This window comes from Nelumbo lutea, chromosome 6 (assembly GCF_056320005.1).
Source record: "Nelumbo lutea isolate HS-2025 chromosome 6, American lotus-T2T, whole genome shotgun sequence".
NCBI lineage: Eukaryota > Viridiplantae > Streptophyta > Magnoliopsida > Proteales > Nelumbonaceae > Nelumbo > Nelumbo lutea.
The window spans coordinates 18,283,021-18,304,760 of NC_142689.1; the positions used below are offsets into that span (position 1 = coordinate 18,283,021).

The following is a 21,740-nucleotide window of genomic DNA, read 5'->3' on the forward strand; positions in this document are numbered from 1 at the left end:
ATGGATGGAGACAGTTCTAAGGATGTCATGTTCAAGAAAATTCTCTGAAAGCATTCTTCCTACAGCCATTGAATTCATGGTACAGCTTGAAATTATTCAACTTAATACAATGTCAAAATACAACTTCAAACACAGAAAATGAAAGATATATCATGTCCTAACACATTGGCAGTGAAGCCTCTAAGGCATAGTGCCTTACCCAATCTAACCATAGCTTTTCACTTTTTTACTGCATAAGATCCAGTCTTGACCATCTAATGCAGGGGTATTTTCGTAATTTTAACCTGCCCCATGTGGTCCTGGGCTATAACATCTTGTTCCTCTAGTTTATTAGTGCTTCTATTTCATTTTTCAGTTTGTTTGCATTTGTAGGTAGAAAGTTATTGTGTTTCTTGATGTACAAGACAAGGAGTGGCATTTTTGTAATTATGGTGAACAATATTCCAGATCACACAAGTCACTCTTTTTTTTTTAAGCAAAAAATAGATATATTCTCTTCCTCTTGGTTCCAATGGATGAAAAAATAAAAGATTCCAATGAATGAAGATTTCTTGAAAGTTCTTTTGCAAGTTTGCTGTATGGAGTGATTCTAGGACCCTTAGAGTGAGATTCATTGGCATTTCTTTATCTTTTCTCTTTCTCCTCTCTCTTTATATCTTGTGTCTGTTAATTCTAGCCCTCTACATCACTACCACATAACTCTACCTAATGTGCTTTGATTGCTTTCAAAATATATAAAAAGAGAAACTACAACCACAATACTTAATCAATCAAAAGTCCTAGTGTCCTTAAAAAAGGTCATTACCTAATATTGGTCCCAGCTATCTGGGATCTTGGGAGGGGTAGACTAGGATATGGACCTAACCTTTGGCATTTTTTTCACAAAGTGATTGCTCTCAACCTCAAGCATGCATTCTCGCATTTGTCAGCCTGATATTTTACCATTTCAAAGTAATGTTCCCTCCTGAGTCCTTATTGAAAGTAAATAAATTGTGTTAATAAATCTAAAACCAATTGTTTTTATAATACCTTCATTCACAAGCATTTTGTTCATGCAGTCCTACAAAAATGGTTTGGACTTTAGAACTAAATGGCATTTACAATTACACATCCTTTTGACAACTAATAATTGAAAAGTACAATATACTGAGATTTTTTTTTTATTTATGTACTACTAGTACATTATTTATGTAACTTTATTAGGGTCATTGCTTGGTGCAAATGTGCAATGGTACAGATTCAAGTCTGAGAGTGGCCACTTCATGTGGAATAGTGCTCTAGGTTACATCTATATCCAGTCCACCCCTCCCTACACCTTGAACAGCCAGGACAAGCATTGGGTAATGACTTTTTTTATGTATCTTTCATTCTTTTTGAAATTATTCATTATTGATTATTGTATTTCAAATTTTGTTATAGGCAAAGAAGGAATTAAATAAATTTAGCGGTTTGTTCTTCCCCTTCTTAGAGCAAATATCTATACCCAAATAATGAACCCAAAAGTTTAAATTATTGAAGCCAATCATGCAACATAGCATTGATAGAACATTTATCAAAAAAAAAACATAGCATTGATAGAAAAATCATGTAAGATGGACTATTCAGAAAACCAAAATAAATTGGTGCTTTTTATCTTTAATTTTTGGTGCATAAATAGGACTAAAACACTAGTCGGCAAGTATTCCAAAAGCAACACTTCAAACTTAAGAATGTAAGCGTAAAAAGAGACTCTCAAACATGTACCTGGCCTAAAAAATATTGACAGTCCAAAGTCAATTGTTTTAAGCAGTGCGTTATCTCCCTGGCTGACAAATAGAAAATTCTCAGGCTTCAGGTCTCGGTGCATGACACCCAAGGAATGGCATGCTTCAACAACACCAACTATAACTCTCGCAAGCTCAGCTGCCTGTTTTTCTGAATAATGCCCCCTCTGAATAATCCTGTCAAAGAGTTCTCCACCAGCACACAACTCCATAACGACATGAACTCCAACAGCATCCTCAAAAGCACCCACAATTGAGATGATATTTGGGTGGCCTGCCAAGTGATGCATTATCTGAATTTCTCTTCTCACATCTTCTACATCCTCTGCAGTTGTGAGCTTTCTTTTTGCGATCGTCTTGCATGCAAATTCCTTCCCAGTTCCTTTCTCCAGACAGTAAAAGGTTGTGCCAAATTGCCCTTGTCCGAGCTTCCGCCCCAAACTGTATTTCTCCTTCAGAATCTCAGTCTTCCTCTGTAACACAGAATCTATGTTAAGCCCTACACTTGCCATTCTCTTAAAATTTGGAGGTTTCTTAGGTTTTGTGGGTTCCACTGGTTTAGCTTCCTGCACTTTTTCACCTGGCTTATCAGGACTTATTGCTTCTACACGCTTAGGTACCTCTTCACTGATCGTAACTGGTTCAGGTGGTGTACTTTGGACAGGCAGAGCAGTTTGAGATTCTTTCGGGGCAGAGGTCGCTGCAGCAGCAGCAGAAGCCTTACTGCTACCATCCGCTTCCTTTTGAGTAGGGACCAATTCCTCGGTCCCACGTTGTCGCCACACTGCAGCTGAGACCGACTGTAAGAATCCATTGTTCCCCACGTTCGGTCCAACACATGTGTTCCCCATCAAAAATATATCTCAAATCCTTCTGAATTCTCTTTCTTGATTTCCAACATCGAAATCCAACCTTCTCAATCCCATCAAAGAGTAACGTAAAAAAAGAAAAAGCCTAATTTCGTCAGACCAGACACCTCAAGAAGACAACCCTTAAATATCTCAGTATTCCGGTGAAAAACAACGTAGCTCGAAACTCTAACTGCAACCCAATACGTTGCATGGAAATTAAAGGTCGACCTTGTCAATCAAAATGCAGCTAATGTGGACGATAGTATGGAAGAAAGGAAAGATTTTTTTTTTCTCTCCCCTTATCGGTACAGTTTATTGATTGCTCGTCGCAGAAGTAATTTGTATATGAAAAACGATGCCCACCAAAATCAAAAACGAAATAGAGAAACAATGTGATTCAAGTTACAGATTTTCAAAAAGATCGTGAAATGTAAGATCAAATTCTTCTGTAAAATTGAATATAATACAAATAAACAATGAGAAAAAAAAAAACAGAAAAAAATTGACAAAAAGAAGCTATTACTCAATAAATTTTCTCGCAGAATAATCAAATTCGCAAGAAAAAAACAACGGAAACTCAATTCGGTAAGCAAAAATTCAAACTTGCCGATCCAAAACGTAATGAATACAAAAAAGAATCAAGAATAATGTTTTCTACGTCAAGATTCTCATTCGAATAAACAGAAATATTGAATTTCAGAAACAATTTGATAAATGAAATAATAACGAAAAACCGCAAATTTTATGGAAAAAAAAAAAGAAAAATACAATAAATTGGAATGCAGGGAATAAATATTACAAAAAAGGGGGAAAAGGAAAAAATAATAAATAAATTCAGGGTGAAGATGAACACAGTACCGGATCAAATTTTCTTTCCCAAGTTTTTGAGTCGAAAAGGAGAAGAAGAAGATGCAGAGGTCGCTTTATTTCTGTGTTTTATTTTTTTTATTTATTTTTTAATTTTTAATTTTTAGGCTGGGAAGAGAAGGAGAGAAACAGGCTTCTCCGCTACAAACCCCAGTCACCAGGTTTACGTTGGTTCCCCATATTTTAATGGGCGCCCTATTTTAATTAATATTTATTAAATAACATAAAAACACTGCATTTCGTATTTCCGTTTAGTGTGATTTGATTGGTCCCACCTACCACGCTGGAGGGATGCAAGTGGATTGGAATCTGAAACCCGCGAAAAAAGAATCTGGCTCGGCCCAGCCCAATCCGGGACCAAACCTAAGAATTGACCTCATTGGTCATTGCATAAGCTCGCTCAAACCATTTGTTTATATCTATACCAATATATAAAAATGTTGATGTAAATTGGAGGTTTTTTTTATTAAAAATATCTTTTGAAGAATGAGTATAAAAGTTATTTTATTACAATTTTAATGGATATTAAAATACTTATATTTGTGTATTTGGTCGAAATATAACTTCAATTATTACTTTCCACCTTATTTAATCCCCTCTCATTAAGTTGTATACTTAAAGTATTGACTCTAATTTTCTCTTATTAAATTCTATATTTAAATTATTTTTCACTAATAAATGCTATCAATTAGATCTATGTCAATATAGTTAACAATATAAACACATATATTTTAAAAATGACTAAAAAACAATTTCATTGTTTATCCAAGTGGTGGTTAAGTAATTTAACCATCTAAATCAAATTGATCAACCTATGAAGTTACAGTTAGGTAATAAAAATTTAAAAATATAAGTAAATATATAAACTTACAAAAAATACAAAAGAAAATATGCACACATGTAATATTTTTATTAATTAAACTAAAATATAAGTGTAATAAACAATAATTATTATTGATACTGAAAATGAAATACATAATTTAGAACTGACCAAAAATGGAATTATCTTATTGTTTGATAAATACCAATAGTTCAAGTTGTTTATCAATTGTGTTAACATTTAATTTTATAAATAAGTAATAACAATTAATGAAATATAAAAATACAAAAAATGAAAAAATACATCAATTTTGTAAAAAAAAAATAGTGCATATATATAACATAATATAATTATCATATTAAACAAAAAGTATGTGTGACATATCATAACTATTTTTACACACAAAAATACAAACAATAAATTATACATATAGAGGGAGAGAGAGAGAGAGGGAGATAGATGGATAGAGAGATATGTAGATAGATAGAAAGCTTATGATAGTGTGGAGTGACCCTTCCTAGTAAGGGTAATACAACATTGGGGTTTAAAGATGGTTGGATTGATTTGGTGATGAGGTATGTATTCCCCTCTTTTCTTATTACTAAATATTAATACATGGAAGCTCATATGGGGAATTTAAACCTTCAAAAGGTATTAGGTAAGAAAACCCTCCTTTGCCTTGCATATTCTTGATGGTGATGCAAGGTTTCTCAAAATTCGGGAAGCAATAGATGGTCAAAATAAGGGTAGAACGTGTTAAGTTAAGCAAAAGTGGCCCAAAGCTCTCCCACCTCCTTTTTTTGCAGATGACACTTCAGTCTTAACCAAAGTAAATCTAGTCCAATGTAAAGAGATCAACAATACGTTGAATGTATTCCAGTCTGAATTCTTCATATCCCAATGGGTGGAAATTAATCAAATTATCCAAGCATTCCCCCTGAAATAGGGAGGAATAGGCGAGAGGTCTTTCCAAATATCCAAGAGAGATTGGATGCAAGAGTGGCAAACTAGCAAAGTGATATACTTTCTAAGGCAAGTAAGGAGGTATTAATCAATGTTGTAGCAATGACAACTCCCACTTAAACAATGCAACATTTTCAGTGAGTGTTTGGCATCGGTTCTAGGAACGTCACACCGTTTATGAGAAAATGATGCTGGGAATGTGGAGTTGTAAGAGGTGCTTATTTTTGTTTGGAACCAGTGTTGCCACATAGACTATTTTTTTTTTGATAAAACAGCACTGGTTTTGTTTGGTACCAGTGGTGGCAGCAACATTTTCAACATGGTTTATATTATCTAGCATCCAAGATGATGCCACATCATTGCACTGCTGACAACAATACTTCGTTTTCTCAGAAAAAATATTGAATTCGGTGTTGCTTCACACTACACTTTCTCAATTTCCAATGTATGGCTTGGAGCAATATTTTTTTCTTAGAAAAACGGTACCAAACAAGATGACGTTGTTTGAAGCACCGCTTTCTCTAATGGCGCTTACATGGTACCATTTTCTCATAAATAGTAGAATGCCAAAATTTTATCAGTGGTAGGGAAAACATGAAGGGGTTTCACTAGGTTAGATGAGGGGATTTATAAATCAATGGAGGGGCATTTGGATTTTCATGACCTTAAAGCCTTTAACAGGGCTCTTTTTGCAAAAATAGTGTGGAATCTCATTTAGAATCATAATTCATTGTTCAAGGTGTTGAAGGGTTAGTATTTTTATCACAAGGAGTTTGGGGGGCAGATATGGAAGCTCATCCCTCTTGGGCATGGCAAAGCTTGATGAAGGGGAAAGAATTTTCTGTCTTTGGTTGCAATGCAAATAAATTTGCACTGGTGCAAAACTGTCGCAATACAAATGATTTGAGTGTAGATTCTGACACACACACATATAAAATTTAGCTTATTTTGTTTGATTGCACTACAAATGAAGTAAATTAAAACATGAAGCAAAATGAAGTAAAATCCAAACATAGCCTTAGGTATTAAATTTGCAGTATAACCAAACATAGCCTTAGGTACTAAAGTGACACTAACCCCAAATTATAGGTACTAATCAGCAATTTACCCCAAAAAAATCAAAGAATAGTGATTATGTATTTAAGAATAGTGATTCCAGTTGATCCATCAATTTCACCCATTTGCATCTCATCCATACCCTTCTGGGTCGACTACGGATCGAGTACCCATCGTGGTCGTCAGAAAATGGGTTAGGTGGATTGGATCGAGGGTACCATCGCCCATCGGGTCGTTAGGTTTAAGGGTCGATTGTTCCGAGTTTTCTCCAATCTTAACCGCCGCTCTTCACTGTTTGCAGAGGAGGAGAAGAGCTTCGAAGCTACCATTGTCTAAAACTCTATCTTCAGCACCACCGACGAGGCGACGACCCTTCTCCCTTCCAACTCGCCGCTTATCATCTCACGGAATCTCTGTATTCATCGTCCTCTTTCTCAGACGCCGTGCAAAGCGAAGTTGAACTGCGTTTTCTTCTCACAGTTTGCTCCAAACAACCTCAGGTCTTTCCTTCTTCACTGAGCAAAACGAAGTTGAACTGCGTTTTCTTTTCACGGTTCCTGTGTTTTGTATTGGGGATTTACCTGACACAGTTCTCATTAGAAATAACAATTCATCTCTCCCTCTGCCCTTGTAATCATTTTAACTGTGTCATGACTGTTTTCCGAATTTCTTTCAATTTTGATGTCTCTTCTGTTCTGCGGAATAAATCATGAGTAAGCCATTCTCTTGTATTGTCCCAGAATTCGAGTTAGAATTCCATCGGAAACTCATTCATCCGATTCCAATCCTAGAGATTTTGTTTCAAGGCATGTTAGTGCTAAGAACATAAGGAAAGCCACTCTAATTTTTTTTATATTTTAGGAACGAAACCTCCGTATCTGCAGTTTTTTTGCAATATTTATTTGTAAATCAACCAGCCCAGTAAGATCTCAACTACAACAAGTTTCAACTCAAAAATTTTCATTAAACAATCATGAAGATAGATTCTTTCAAACTTCAAAGCAGTCGTAACAACGTGCCCTTCTTTTGGAAATTGAACCAACCATTGTAGAAGCTGAACTCGGAAATCCCAACAAAGCAAATGATGCTTTGGAAAGTTTTACCAAATGGAAATGGGTCTTCATGAAAGAAGAAGAAAAAGAGACAGAAATGAACTACGAAGCAGAAACCAAGAAAACCCAGTTCTAAAAACAAATAGAAAAATATATAAAGCAATCAAGTGAAGAAAAAAAAATTGAAGGATATTTGGTCATTGGGGACGTGAAACCAGGCTGAGAATTGAGAGTACCTTGCTCAGTGGCATTAATTAAGTTGAAAGCACAATGTCTTCCTGGTTTCCTTTTTCAGAGAAACATTTTACTGACCTTTTCCATGCAAATGCATTGCTTGTTGAATCCAAAAAAGATTTCAAGTTGCCAGGAATGATTGTACCCTTGGTGGGTGTTTCAACATGGATTAGCGGTGGCCAATGTTATCCAAACGACTGAGGGAAGATGGCAGGGTTGGTCGGAGGAGGAAAGGTAGTGGTCAGACCCCGGAGGGGCTGCACAACTTACTCTTTGGAGAGGGAAAGGGAGAGACTGAGAGGGTGTGTGAGAAAGTGAAAGACAGCCAGACCCCCCCTTAGATTCTAGGATATTTCTATTGTTTATACTCTCCTCCTCTTTTCTTAAGTGAATTCAGGTTTCTAGAATCTTCCAGGCCATGTCAGCTAAGGTGGTTAGCTGTCGGCCACTAGTTTATTTTTACATTACTCCTATAATTTGCTCTGAATTGTTGTTTGGTTATTGGATCAGTTTGACAGTTTAGGTTCATAATGGATTAAACCGGGTCTCTGTTGGTTCACATGTTTATGCTCTTACAGTGGCTTTAACTCATTATATGTTGGAGGAAGAGATTTTGTGTGTTCAATCCATATTTTCAACCATGTTCTTAGTTATCCATGGTTTTCTATGATAGCTCATCTATTTTTGTTTGTGTTTGTGTTTAAACCTTCTAGCTTTAGAGAACAATACTGCTGACACCTTTCTCTATGAACCAAGTTATTCTATTGTAGGGGTGGTAATTTTTCACCCAATCCATTTGACCTACCCAACCCACTCACTTGAAATCCACCCATCTATCACGCAAGTCAAATATGGATAGAGTAACCCATTGGGGTTAGGGGAAAAGAGTTATGGTGGGTTGGGTTGAGGATACCTATTGGGTCATTGCTTAGCTTTAGTTTTTTAAAAGCACAAGGGCCAATTTGCGCCCGAGGCGCAAGGTGAGGCATGTGCCTTTTTGAAGCAAGGTGCAAAACTACAAAAAAGAAGCTAAAAAATAAAAAAGTCAGAAAAATAAAAAAATGCCAAGTTTAAAATGCAAAAAATATTAAACATAATGTTAATACAAAATATAAACTTAAATTTTAAAATAAATGTTTTAAAAAACCCATTATATAAAATTAAAGTACGTAAACATAACATGTAAACCGTATTCAAATGAAAATTTAAAAACAAAAGCAAACATATAAAGCATTTTCAAGCATGTAAAACCCACAATCTCTTTTTTATCCTCAATTGCATTGCTTCAAGTAGCTAATGTGATGTAAAACATATTGCATTATTGATCATATGAGTCACCTTTGTACCATGCCCTTCGAGGCAAACCCGAACAAGTCCATGTTAAGTTCTTAAATTCTCATTTCTCACATAAAAATAATGATTTTATAACTTCAATTGCTTTTTAAGAAGATATTTTATTGGAATGAATGAATGAACAACATTAGCAAATGGGTAGAGTTAGAGGCTGCTGCATTTTAGAGGTTGATAAGGGTGTACCTTTCAATGAATGATTACTTTAAAAGTTCTGTTGATTTAGAGATTAGTGGATTGGTTAGGCTTCTCTAGATGATTGTCCACCTTCTAAGTTGGACATGCGGCCTTCATTTCCCAATCCATGGCCTTAGGCAAGAAGTTTAGACTTAGAACCATGAAAATTATCTTATATGTAAATACTTAATGTGTAACATGACAATTGGGGCTAGGTCTAGACAAGCCTGGTCTGGATTGTACAAGTATGGTTACAAACTTACAATTAAGGTAATTAATATGGTTGCATCCTTAATGGTGGGTTTACTTGGATTCCTCTAACAGTCGTATTTGGATCCTATCCTCCTCTGGGTCTTTTCTTGTGCTTCTTACTTTAAGGCCTTGATTCAACTTCTTGACTCTTTGGGGGTACCTTTCCTGGTGAAGGAGGTATGGGGTAATCCCATCCCTCCAAGAGTTGGAGGTTTTTGTTGGGAAGTCTTCTTAGAATGAATTAATACTTGCAATTTACTCCCAAGGGAACGAACTAATTGGTGCTTATCCCCACATTGGTGTGTTATGTGTAAGGCTAGTGGAGAAACTTGCTTTCACTTACAAGGAGTAGAGATTGCAAGAGAGTTAGGATTGGAAAATTTGGTGATAGAAGAGAACTCCAAGGTGGTGGTGGGTTGGCTAAAAAATCCAGATTCAGTGATTTGGGCTTACAGAAATGAAATGAAGAAATTCAAATGGATAACTTAGCAGATGGATGTAACTATACAATGGGTGGGGAGGGAGGCAAATGCTTTTTCTGATTCCCTAGTTAAACAAGAAGTAACTAGGGATCGGTTGTACTGGGCCCACTTGTAACTTTATGATGTTTCTGTATTAATGAGTGAGGCTGCACTACGCACCTCATATTGGGATGCAGGATGCTTGTAACAGACTCCTTATCATTTGCTTCTAATGAAATCAATTGAATTTTTATCTATTAAAAAAACTTGCTCACTTATTGATTTCCTGCCTTTTTGTAGCTTTTTATTTGGGAATAGTTTTTCTTGTTGTTTGGGTGTAGGTGGTCTCCCTTGACTATTTGCTCCTACTTTCTTGAGATGGCCAAAGAAAAGGGGGCGAGTGTTATGGAGATGTGTAAGGACGGCTGTGAGCTGGACTATATGGGAAAAAAGAAATGCAAGACTATTCTTAGACAAGGAAAGAATAAGAGAAACTGGCATTGAAACCATTATGGTAAGAGTGGTTCATTGGATAAAATCTATGGAGATGTTTGCTGATTTCTCAACAGGTGATATCATGAACAAATGGAAGGAAGTGGCTAGTTTTGATTGCCAAAAATTTAATATAAGCCCTGCTTGGTCTCCTCTAACAGTTGACTACATCAAGCTGAATTTTGATGGGAGTAGTGCAGGAAATCCAAGCCCATCTGGTATTGGTGGGGTGTTTAGGGATAGTGAAGGCAAGATCATTGGTCTATATTCATGCCCAATTGGAGTAGGTGACTCCCTAAGGGCTGAGGTTATGGCTGTCATTGGAAGGATTGCAAAATGCAAAAGATTTGAATGTAAGAAAGCTGATTGTTGGTGATTCAAAGTTGGTATTGGAGTGGTTGCAAAAGGAAGAAAAAGGTTTCTGGACTTTCAATAATGAAAAAAAGAGATTCAAGTGGATGACTGGAGAAATGGAAGTGCACTTCAGTTGGGTTAAAAGGGCAGCAAATGGTCTTGCTGATGTCTTAGCAAAACAAGGGGTGGGGAGGAACCAATTATTTTGGGCTCAACTGTAATAGATGTATGTCCGTGGAGAGTTAAGAAAGTTTACCTCTCCCTATCTTGTAATTTTTAAATATTTCTAATGAAGTTCTGTTTTTGATAAAAAAAAGATTAATATGGTTGCTGCAGAAGTCATAGTAGTTGATCATCCTATTAACTCATGTCTCTAAATCTTATAATTCTAGACCTGAGTAGATTCTAACCACACAACAATATTACACAAAGAATACTGGGAAACACAACCAGTACAGGTAAACTGAAGACAAACAAAAACAGTATGGCCAAATAGAAGTGATAATAATGCACCTTCAACTAGGGAAAGACACCAACCATATTCTGCTGTCTTCAGTTTGACCATACTTTGTAGACGACTAGAGACTGCCTTGACCATTTAGCATGCATATCAATTGAAACAATAGTAAGTCTCTTTATTAAGAACATTAAATTTCCTCTAAAAATGTGGCAAATTATCCTATCTAAAAGATAAAAATCTTTTAAACGCTGCTATTATAAGTATTTAGTATCAATTAGCAACTAAAGAAGGCCATTAACTTTATAAGATAAAATTTCAAGATGGAAAGTAAAATAGAAAAAAAAGGCTGGAGTGCTATTTTATTTAATTGATGAGAGGGAGAGAGAATAGAAAAAACGAAACCACTCTATACATCTATTTATTCATACTTTCTTTTTCTCTTCTCAAGATCCTTTGATCTTTTAAATTTCAATAGTAAAACATTATAACAAAGTCTAAATGATATAAAATAGTGTATAATAGAATGTATTACATTACAACACATATTAATAAGATGCAGTAAAATGATATTATAATAAGGTGCTTTCCTTGTCATTTTTATTGCTTAGGCAGGTGCTTAGTCCTCTAGATGGGCAACTAGTTGCTATATCTCAGGGCGTTTGGGCAAGGCGCCCAGCCAAGGGCACCTAGTCGCCTAGGTGACACCTTGATAATAAGTAGGCAGAGACCTCCAGCCATATAAAAAACCCAACATGTTATCTTGTAACAGAACATCACAAATACAACCGCGTGGTGCTTGGTGTTCAGACTCTTTTATGGAGTATATAAGAAGTTCAACAAGAAAATATAGTATACAAGTTACTACAGTCAAACAAAGAAACAAAATGGTGAGAATGAGGAGCTGAATTGAAAACGATCATAAATCTAATTCAATGGATGCAACTCCAGTCCAGTGAATAGCCTAGTGTAGTGGTTGCTAGGTACACCAATACAAAATAATCCTTTGTGGTTTGTTTGTACAAGAGCAAATGGATGAAAATCCTATCTGTTTCTACTGGTCTTGGCCTTCAAATATCCCAAACAATACTACTAATTCTGTTTGCTCGATTAATCAGCTCTCAATTCACTTGTTTCTATGCCTTTTGTAGTCATTTTTATCAATTTATGTATTTTTCCAGAACTTCTGTTTTTTTTGGCTGAATATATAATATTTATAAGTTGTTTTTTCTCCTAGTGTCAATTCTTGTTCATATTCTTGCATCACAATAGCAAATGATATGTGTGGAATTTGAATATTTGTTATCATTTGTTTTATATTCATATATCACAATTTAGTGGCTGGCTTTTAGTTGGCATCTATGAGTATTTTTTCTAATATACATTTAAGTGGGTTATGTGATAGAAATCATATATGGAAAGCTATGCCAATTCTGCAAATCTGATATGCTATGCTTAAGATTTCATTTATGTAAAGGAATTGTTACATCATGTATACAGATGCACTACAAAGTAGCAAAACTTGAATGCTACAAGTAGAGTATGGACAGAATAACATTTGGAAGAAAGGTTAACGCAGAATGTCAGAAGAAATGTTGATGGCAACTCACTAAGAGTTAACTTCTGTTTATCTGGCTGATGTAATCGCACTGTCTAAGGTAGTTTGATATACCTCTTCAATGTTTTCCTACGTAAATATGAAAACTTGAACCTGAGAAGGAGGTTCTGTTTATGGTTTTTCACTGCATTTTTTCTGCAATTTCCCTGCATTTTTTGCATTTCTACAAATGCTCTGCAATTTTATACATTTCCATACAATTTCCTGCAATTTTCTGCATTTTCTCTGATTCTCAGTTTTGTTTCTACATTTTTCTATTGTCATCAAGGTTGCTATTCATCCCACTTTCTCAAATATTATTTCTCTTGTTTATTTTCTTTTGTAGAGTTATTTTTATCTCCTAGGTCGCAAGCTTCCATGGTCATCTGATTTTGACTCCAAATGGGTGGGTGGCTGATTGCTCCTATGTGACTCCAAGAATAAGAAAATGAGACTAGAGTCCCCCCTGTTGACATTTCTCTTCTAATCTACACCTTTGGGTTTTGGCACTCTCAGACAAGAAAAAAGAAAAAGAAAAAGAAAAAAAGAAAAAAAAAAGAAAAGAAGAAAAAAGAAGAAAAAAGAAAAAAAAAGAAGTTCTTGCCCTCTCCAAAAGAAACTGAATCCCTGCCAAGTGTGGGATAATCTTGTCTCCTGGGTTTATGTTTTTTGAAGTGGGTTATGCACAGCTAAAAGGGGAAGCATTGAGAAACTTCAAAGAAGCCCCATCAATACTTCCTTATGCTGAGCTAGCCTAGGCAAAACTATCTTACTCCACAGTTTTAAGGTGCCAAGGTGAACCTAGGCGACAGGGAAGCACTTAGTCACCTAGTGTCTCAGAGGCAACCTTGCTTATCCTAGTGTTTCAAGGCTTGTGTCTCAGAAATAAATCTTCTCTTCCTAATGTTTCAAGGTTAATGTCTAAAAAATAGCCCTTTTCTTCCTAATGTTTTAAAGGTAGTGTCTCAGAAATCACTGTTGTCTAAGAAAAGAAGGGGCTAAGCCTCAGTTTTTGTCATAGAAAAAAAAGAACAAAAAAAAAACAACAAATAAGGAGAAGAAAGGGCAGAGCCTCTGTTTTTTGTCTCAGAAAAAAGAAAGCAAAACCCCAAAAAAATGATGAAGGAGAAGGGTGAAGCCCCTGTTCTTGTCTTAAAAAAAGAATGCACAAATAGAAACTTGAAAATGATGAAGGGGCAGAGCCCCTGTGAAGGAGCGGAGCCCCTGTTTGTTCCTAAAAAAGGAAGGAAAAGAATCAGAAATTTCTGAAGCAGAGAGGGTTATTTCCTATCTCAGATAAAGAGGGCACTGATCCTCTATTTTTTTTTTTTTTGATAAATGAGTAAGATTTTATTAAACCAGCAAATAAGAGTTACATGTAACCCATGGAAAGGCACAAGATGCGACCTTTCCTTTAAAACTAGTTACAGAATTATAAGTACAAAAGAAATTACACAGAAGCCCAAAGTAAAGTAGCCCAAAAAACCCCCTGTTTTGCAAGTGAATCAGCCATTGAGTTTGCTGATCTGCCTACCTACTGAACTCTGATTGTCATATTCCTTGTTAGCCATTTAACCTTTTTGAGAAGATCTCTAAAACCTAGATCACAATGTCCGGATCCTTTAGCCAACTCATTATCACCTAGGAATCCCCTTCAATAATCAGATGCTCTATGCCTAGCTGATTTGCAAGCTGGATTCCTTGTACAAGAACAAGTAATTCGACCCTTAAAGAGACTTCCACACCCACAGGACCTGAGTACAAAAATATAATGCTATTGTCTTTGTTTCTCAGCACTCCTATGCTTGAAGATCCTGGATTTCCTCGGCTACTTCCATCAAAGTTTAGCTTAATAAACTCCTTCCCTGGTGGCATCCATTCAACCACATTTCTTTCCTTCTTGGTAGAAGTATTAGCCACTGCTAACCAGCTTCTCCATAGGTCATTAAAAGCATCAAAGAGCTTTAGAGTTTTTAGCCACTGAATTGCCCTTGTCAGAGTACATTCTTTAACTTTTGAGAAGCTCATTTCTTTTTCACAAAAAATTCTAGTGTTCCTTTCTTCCCAAACTGTCCATAACAAAGCTGCTCTCATGCACCTTCACATAATTCTCCCTCTATTTGTATGCCATTCAAAGATAGACGGGCTAAACAATAAGCTAGTATCAGATGGCAGGTTCCACCTACACTCAAACAATATAGAACTCCAATTCCATAAAGCTGTAGCAAAGGAGCAAGAGATCAATAAGTGGTGATAGTCCTCATTCTGAGATTTACAAAGAACACACCAATTAGGGGATAAGCACCATTTTGGTATCCTCTTTTGCAAGTTTTCAAAGGTATTAATCTTACCAAAATAAACTTCCCAACAAAAAACAACAATCTTTGGGGGAATGGGACTAGTCTAGAATTCTTTAACTGGGAAGTTCTGGGGTGCAGAAGTGGAGCAAAGGGACTTGAAGAAAGAGGAGCAAGTGAAAAAGCCTTTGGGGTTAGGTGTCCAAATTCTTGTGTCAAGTTTGAAGGGATCTGAACAAATAGGTTCAAGTGAAGACAATAGTTTTGAAACACAAGCACTTTCATCATCATGTAACCCTCTACGGAAACTAAAAGCCCAGTTTAGGGCCACAAAAGAAGTTGAGAAGGAAATAAAATTGGAAACCAGCTCTTCCCTATAAAGGGAAAGAGAGTAAAGAGAGGGAAAAAGGTCTTTAAGAGGTTGATTGCCTACCCAAATGTCTTCCTAGAAAAGAACATTGTTTCCAGAATTAACATCATACCTAACCAGATTGAGAAAATGGGGAAGGATTCTGTGTATAGCCTTCCAGTGTGTTGCAAGAGTCACCTATTGAGATACCCCAACATCCCAATCATTCTGCGAATAATCATTAATACTATTCACCACCTTGTGCCACAACCTCTCTCTTTTCAATGGCCATCTCCAATACCGCTTCCCTAGTAGAGCTTCATTCTTAAGAACTAGGTTTCCCAATCCTAATCCCCCTTCTTCCTTCCTATTGACTATCTCCTACCTAATCAAATGATCCTTCTCTTCCCTTGGCTCCCACAAGAAATCCCTCATCACCTTTTCTAGCTTCTTGGCTTCCCTTGAGGGCATCTTGAATACTGAAAGAAAATAAATCGGAAGACTAGCAAGTGTTGCCCTAATCAAGGTTACTCTACCCCTTATCCAAATGTAACTTTTTTTTCCAAGAAGCTAACCTCTTATCAAACTTTTCAACAACTGGATACCAAAACTGACTTTCTTTTGGGTTAGCTCCTAATGGAAGACCCAAGTAGGTTAAAGGCCAATCAGACATGGAACACTCTAGACAACCTGCTATAGCCTCTACCTCCCAAACTTCCAAATTGATTCCCACCACACAACTTTTGTCAAAGTTAATTGTTAGTTTGAAGCAGACTCAAAGGATTTAAGACGATCTTTTAGGTTCCTGACTCTCACTAAGTCTCCCCCTTCACAAAAATGACGATATTATCGGTGAACTGAAGATGAGTACCCAGGCATTATTCTTGCCTATCCTCCAACCACTTATTAGCCCTTCTTTATCTGCTTTAGAAATCATTCTACTAAGCATATCTACCACAAGTGTGAACAAAAAGGGTGAAAGGGGATCTCCTTGCCTGAGCCCTCTACATGCTGGGAAGAGATCCTTGACCCCTCCATTAACTAGAACTAAAAACTGGTAAGATGTTATGCATCCACTCACCCACCTGTACCATCTATCCCCAAATCCACATTTTCTTAGCACTTATAATAGAAAATCTCAATCCACTGAGTCATAAGCCTTCTCAATGCCCAACTTACAAATAAAACCTTGATTGCCTGATCTCCTCATTTTCTCCAAACATTCATATCTGGTCTATAATATGCCTATCTTGTACAAAGGCTCCTTGGGTTTGAGTAATGAGAGACGGGAGGACCTTTTTAATCCTTAAAGAAAGCACTTATGCTACAACCTTATAGATGCTATTCACCAAACTAATGGGCCTGAAATCTTTAGGGTGTTAGGCATCTAATCTCTTCGGGATGAGAGCTAAGAAAGTGGCAATAACTCCGCGACTAGTCACATGGTTGTTTTCAACCTCCCTAAACACCTCAAACAAATCTTCTTTGATAATGTCCCAACACTCTTGATAGAAAGCCATGGTAAAACCATTTGGTCCAGGAGCCTTTGACCTGTCCATAGAGAAAGCAACTTGTCCTATCTCTTCCTCTTCAAAGTTTCTTTCCAACCAATCCGCCTCAACGGCTGATAGACTTGGCCAATATAGATCTTCCACTCTCACTCGTCTCTCCAGCGGCCTACTCAAAATGGATTTGAAGCGAGTTGCAAAGCAGTTGGCTATCTCCTCTTGTGACTCAATTTCTACTCCTTCAACCTTAATCTTGGCCACAAACAATGATTTAAAAGGCGTGCCTAGGCGCACAGGCGAGGCACACTTTAGGGTAAGTGCCTCGCCTAGGTCCTAGGTGCAGCCCTTTCAAAAGGCGCACGCCTAATGCCTTGCGCCTCGGCCCAAGCGTGCGCCTTTTGAAAATTTGATGCCTTCTTTGCTTTTTTTTCTTTTTTAACATAGCTACTGGGCTGAGGGCTCCGCCCCCATACCCCATGCCACGCCCCTCGAGGCAAGCCCAAACAAGTCCATGTTAGAATTAAGAATTTAATACATAGCATGGACTTGTTTGGGCTTACCTCGAGGGGCATGGCACAAAGGCAGCTCGTAGAATGAGAAATGTAATATGTTATTACATTAGCTACTTGAAGTAATGCAACTGAGTGAAAAAAGAGATTAGAGGTTTTACATGCTTGAAAATGTTTTATATGTTTGATTTTATTTTTAAATTCTCATTTGAATATGTTTTACATCTTATATTTATGTATTTTAATTTTAGACAATAGGTTTTTTAAAATATTTATTTTAAAATTTAAGTTTATATTTTTTATTAATATTATGTTTAATAATTTTTACTTTTTGAAATTTTTGGTTTTTTTTTTTTGAATTTTCTGACAATTTTTATTTTTTAACATTTTTTTCATATTTTTGCGCCTTGCTTCAAAAAGATGTGCACCTCACCTTGCGCCTTGCGCCTCAAGAGCAAATTGACCTCTGCGCCTCCTTTGTGCCTTGCGCTTTTAAAACACTGGCCACAAGATTTTTTCTTCTTCTCCCATTGGCCATAGCATGAAAGAACTTGGTATTCCCATCCCCTTCTTTGATCCATTTATGCTTAGATTTTTGCCTCCAAGATATCTTCTCCCTCAACAGGACCTCTTCCAAATCTTTCTTCAACTTCCATCTCAATTCTTTTTCTTGTGCACTAATGGTCCTTTGAATCTAAATCCTTAATTTAGGTTGACAATTTGGCTTTTAGCTCTTCCAATCTCTCGAATTCCTCCATGTTCCAATCTTTTATTTTTGATTTCAGACTTTTTAATTTCTTGTGGAATCTAACCCCTTTCCACTTCACTCTCCCAATCTCTTCTCTCCACCACTCCTTCACTTAAGCACAAAGTCCGGATGTGTCAACCACATGTTCTCGAACCTAAAGGGTTTAGGTCCAATCCCAAAAAGGTCTCTTGGCCTAGCTCTATGGGACAATGATCTTAGGTAATTCTAGGCAGAGCTCTAGCCACCAAACCCCTCCAGTGTACTTCCCAACTTTCATTGAAAATGAATCTATCCAGTTTTGAACAAGATGGATTCTCTTGGAAATTGGACCAAGTGAAGTTAGCCTATAGCATAGGGAACTCCTTCAGATTACAACTGTTTATAAATCCACTGAACCTCCTCATGCTAGTTGTGATAGATTGTTGGGGATTGTTTGACTCATTTAGAAACCTTATTACATTGAAATCTCCACCCAAGCACCAAGGGCTTTCCCATACTCCTTGAATTCCATAGAGTTCTTCCCATAGTTCATTCCCATACTAATTTGGTTTTTGGAAAAAGAGAGTAAGAGACGACAAGGAGGAGGACATACCTGCAATTGATTGGTGTTCCTTGATTACAAGGTGAAGTCATCAATTCTGATTTCTCTAATTCTTCACTGTTCGTCTTAAAAATTTTCAAACTTCAGTTCTGTATCATTAGAACCCTAATAAAAAAAGAAACTAACAAAAACATTGGTTTATGAAGTAATTAAAAGAATGTTACGGATGTCCATTGGCTAAAATGGACATCTTGTTTATGAAGTAAACATCCTAATTGGTAAACTCTATGTAAAGCTAATGGGGAAACTAGTTATCACTTTACGGTTTCTTGTAAGGTCACTAAAACTGTATGGGAGTGGGATCTTTCCCTCTTTGGGTGTTCTTGGAATCCCCCCAAGAGTGTCCAAACTCTGTTCTCTCCTACGTATTTCAGATGGCCTAAGAAGAGAGGGAAGATTATGTGGAGGAGCATTAGGGCAGCTGTATGTTGGTCCCTATTGGAAGAAAGAAACTCACGATTTTTTTAATACAAGGAAAGAACCCTGGAAAACCTATTAGATCTAATACTTTTAAGGGCTGTCCATTGGCTAAAACCTTTGGAGCTGTTCTCAGACTTTCCTGTGGCAGACTTATTAAGAAATTGGAAAGAGAGAGCTACCTCTGCTTTGTGTAAGAGGACTCCTAGTCCCTCATGGTCCCCTCCTCTGGATTTATAAAACTGAATTTTGATGGCAGTAGTTTGAGGAATCCAGGGCCTTCTGGGATCGGGGGAGTATTCAGGAATGAGGAAGGGGTTGTTATTGCTTTGTTCTCAGGCCCCATTGGGGAAGGAGACTCTCTTAAGGCTGAGATCCTTGCAGCTTTGGAAGGAATTCAAAGAGCAAGGGAATTAAATTTCAGATGTTTGGTCCTGGAAGGTGACTCGAAGGTGGTGATTAGCTGGCTGAAGGAAGAGGACAGTGGCTTGTGGAGCTATAACAATGAAAAGAAAAAAGTTCAGTTGGCTGGGTAGAGACATTGAGATACAATATAGCTGGGTGAAGAGGACTGCTAACTCATTTGCAGATGGGCTGGCCAAGCAGGGGGTGAATGGGGAGGCTATCTTTTGGGCTAATTTTTAACTTTCTGTCATTGTATTCTGTTGATGGGGAGTTAAGACTTTTTACTTCCCCTATTGTATCTAAAACTTCATAAATATTCACATCATTAATAAAGTTTTTTGTTACTGAAAAAAATGTTACGGTGTATCATTGGCTATGTTAATATTATGAGTTCAAAATATAAAAGTTCTGTAAAATATTGAAAAGCTTTATATAAAAACTGCTTGGCATTTGAATCAGAGATTTTTTCAGATGTGCAGTAGATCTTATGTAGCTCGTAAATCACTCTTCTTTATACTTCAAATGGAACTAAGGATAACAGATCACATTAAAGAAACATGGATAAATGAATCCAAGAGGTACAAGACTTTGAAGCTTCCAAGTCGGTACAACATTGTGTGATTCTCCCCCTTTGGAATCCTATAAAAGAGACTTGTAGATGAGGCGTCATCATTTCAAAAGACTCCAAAATTCATAGCTCTTCAACTAGTGCAAGATTGTTTTTTTTTTTTCTGAAAAAGGTAAGGTAAATATTATTAAAGAGAACAATGCAAGATTGTTCAATCTAGTAAAAGGCAGAACTTATCCAACCAATACAATATTGTTCAATCAAGTGAAAGGCAGAAATTATTTTCTAAAGTTTCCCCCCATTTCAGTTGCAGATCTTGTTCCATAGCAGAGAAGAAACAAAGACACTGTATCTTAGATACAAGGGCGGTTATCTGATACAGCTTAACTCTTCTCCTTTTCACTGATTTCACTACTGTTTTCTAAAAGTAACTGAAATCATCAATTTACCAAACCTTATCATTTATATTGTAAAAAACCCAAGCAATATTGTAGAAAACATTACATGACAATCTTACAATTCATTTTGCACTAATGATAGTAGTAATATTACAATTAGAAGAATTTAAAACACAATTAAATATTTTATATAAATTTTATTTATTCATAGTATGGCAAATCAGTTATTCAGTTGGAAAGACACTTAGGCTATGCATTGAAGGTGATTCTCAATTGATTATTGAACTACCCGTTGGATGGGCAATTTGATATCTGCTAATCTAAATTACCATTTTGGAATGTAGGAGTCCTATAAATGAACTTGTCCCCATCAGTTATAAATTTGTTCCTCATTCTTGTAAGAGATCTGAACATCTCTTAGCCTGTCATATTCAAAAGGCTGCCTTTGGTTTGTAGATTCTGTTTCTCTCTTATTTTCTACCAAATCAAACCTAGCCTAAGCTACCCATTGTAAATTTGTAATGAATGGTGGCATGATCCTCCTATTTTTCTTAGACACATTTTGGTGGAATAGGGATGTAACTATGTTTGATGTTTAATGGATTCAGCCTAAGGCCTTTCAGGGAAAAGTAGAACTCTCAGCCACCACCAAAGTGAATCAATTGACAAATTCTATTTTCTCATGTGTCACTCAAACAAATAACTTGTAGTTCATTGGAGGTCTAATTGATATATCTTTAAATTTCCTTGGAATTTCCTATTTGCACAAGTTCCTCTTTCCTTTCAAACCATCATTGTACTTGATTTTTCTAGATTATTCATACTTTTTTTTGATGAATGATAATAACTTTTTTAATTCATAAACAGATTTAGAGTGAGTTCATACAATATCCCAGGGAGAGGTGCGAGCTGCAGCCCCTCCTTGAATCTTACAAGTAAACTAGGAAAGAAAAGCAAGAATAAAAACTGAGCCCAAAACAATTCTTCCCTATTTACCCCTTGCTTGGCAAACACATTTGACAAAGTATTTGCTGATCTCCCCACCCACTGTACAGTGACCAACATATTCCTTGTCAACCAACTAAATTTCTTCATTTCATTCTTGTAACGCCACATAGCCTCTTCAGGATTTTTCAACCAACCCACCACCACTTTGAAATTCCCCTCGATTGTTAGGTGTTGTATCCCCAGCTG

At 36.5% G+C, this 21,740-nt stretch overlaps 2 protein-coding genes across 4 annotated transcripts in view; one reads left to right on the forward strand and one right to left on the reverse strand.

Annotated features, from left to right (window-relative positions):
* Positions 1 to 3,661, reverse strand: part of LOC148847684 (calcium-dependent protein kinase 20-like) — a 30,389-nt gene extending 26,728 nt beyond the window's left edge. Inside the window, exons 1-2 of one of the 2 annotated variants that reach the window (XM_088952606.1) lie at positions 3,473 to 3,648; positions 1,744 to 2,804 (exon numbers count right to left, since the gene is read on the reverse strand). In XM_088952606.1, coding sequence (XP_088808732.1) covers positions 1,744 to 2,614 — 871 coding nt within the window. In that variant the 5' untranslated portion in view covers positions 2,615 to 2,804; positions 3,473 to 3,648. Of the gene's footprint in view, positions 1 to 1,743 lie in introns of both variants that reach the window. The other variant, XM_088952605.1, reaches the window with a different exon arrangement.
* A 2,772-nt stretch (positions 3,662 to 6,433) lies between these two features.
* Positions 6,434 to 21,740, forward strand: part of LOC148847685 (mitochondrial import inner membrane translocase subunit TIM22-4-like) — a 37,100-nt gene continuing 21,793 nt past the window's right edge. Inside the window, exons 1-2 of one of the 2 annotated variants that reach the window (XM_088952610.1) lie at positions 6,434 to 6,820; positions 12,650 to 12,807. The gene's annotated coding sequence lies outside the window, so the exon portion shown is untranslated. The remainder of the gene's footprint in view (positions 6,821 to 12,649; positions 12,808 to 21,740) is intronic. The other variant, XM_088952611.1, reaches the window with a different exon arrangement.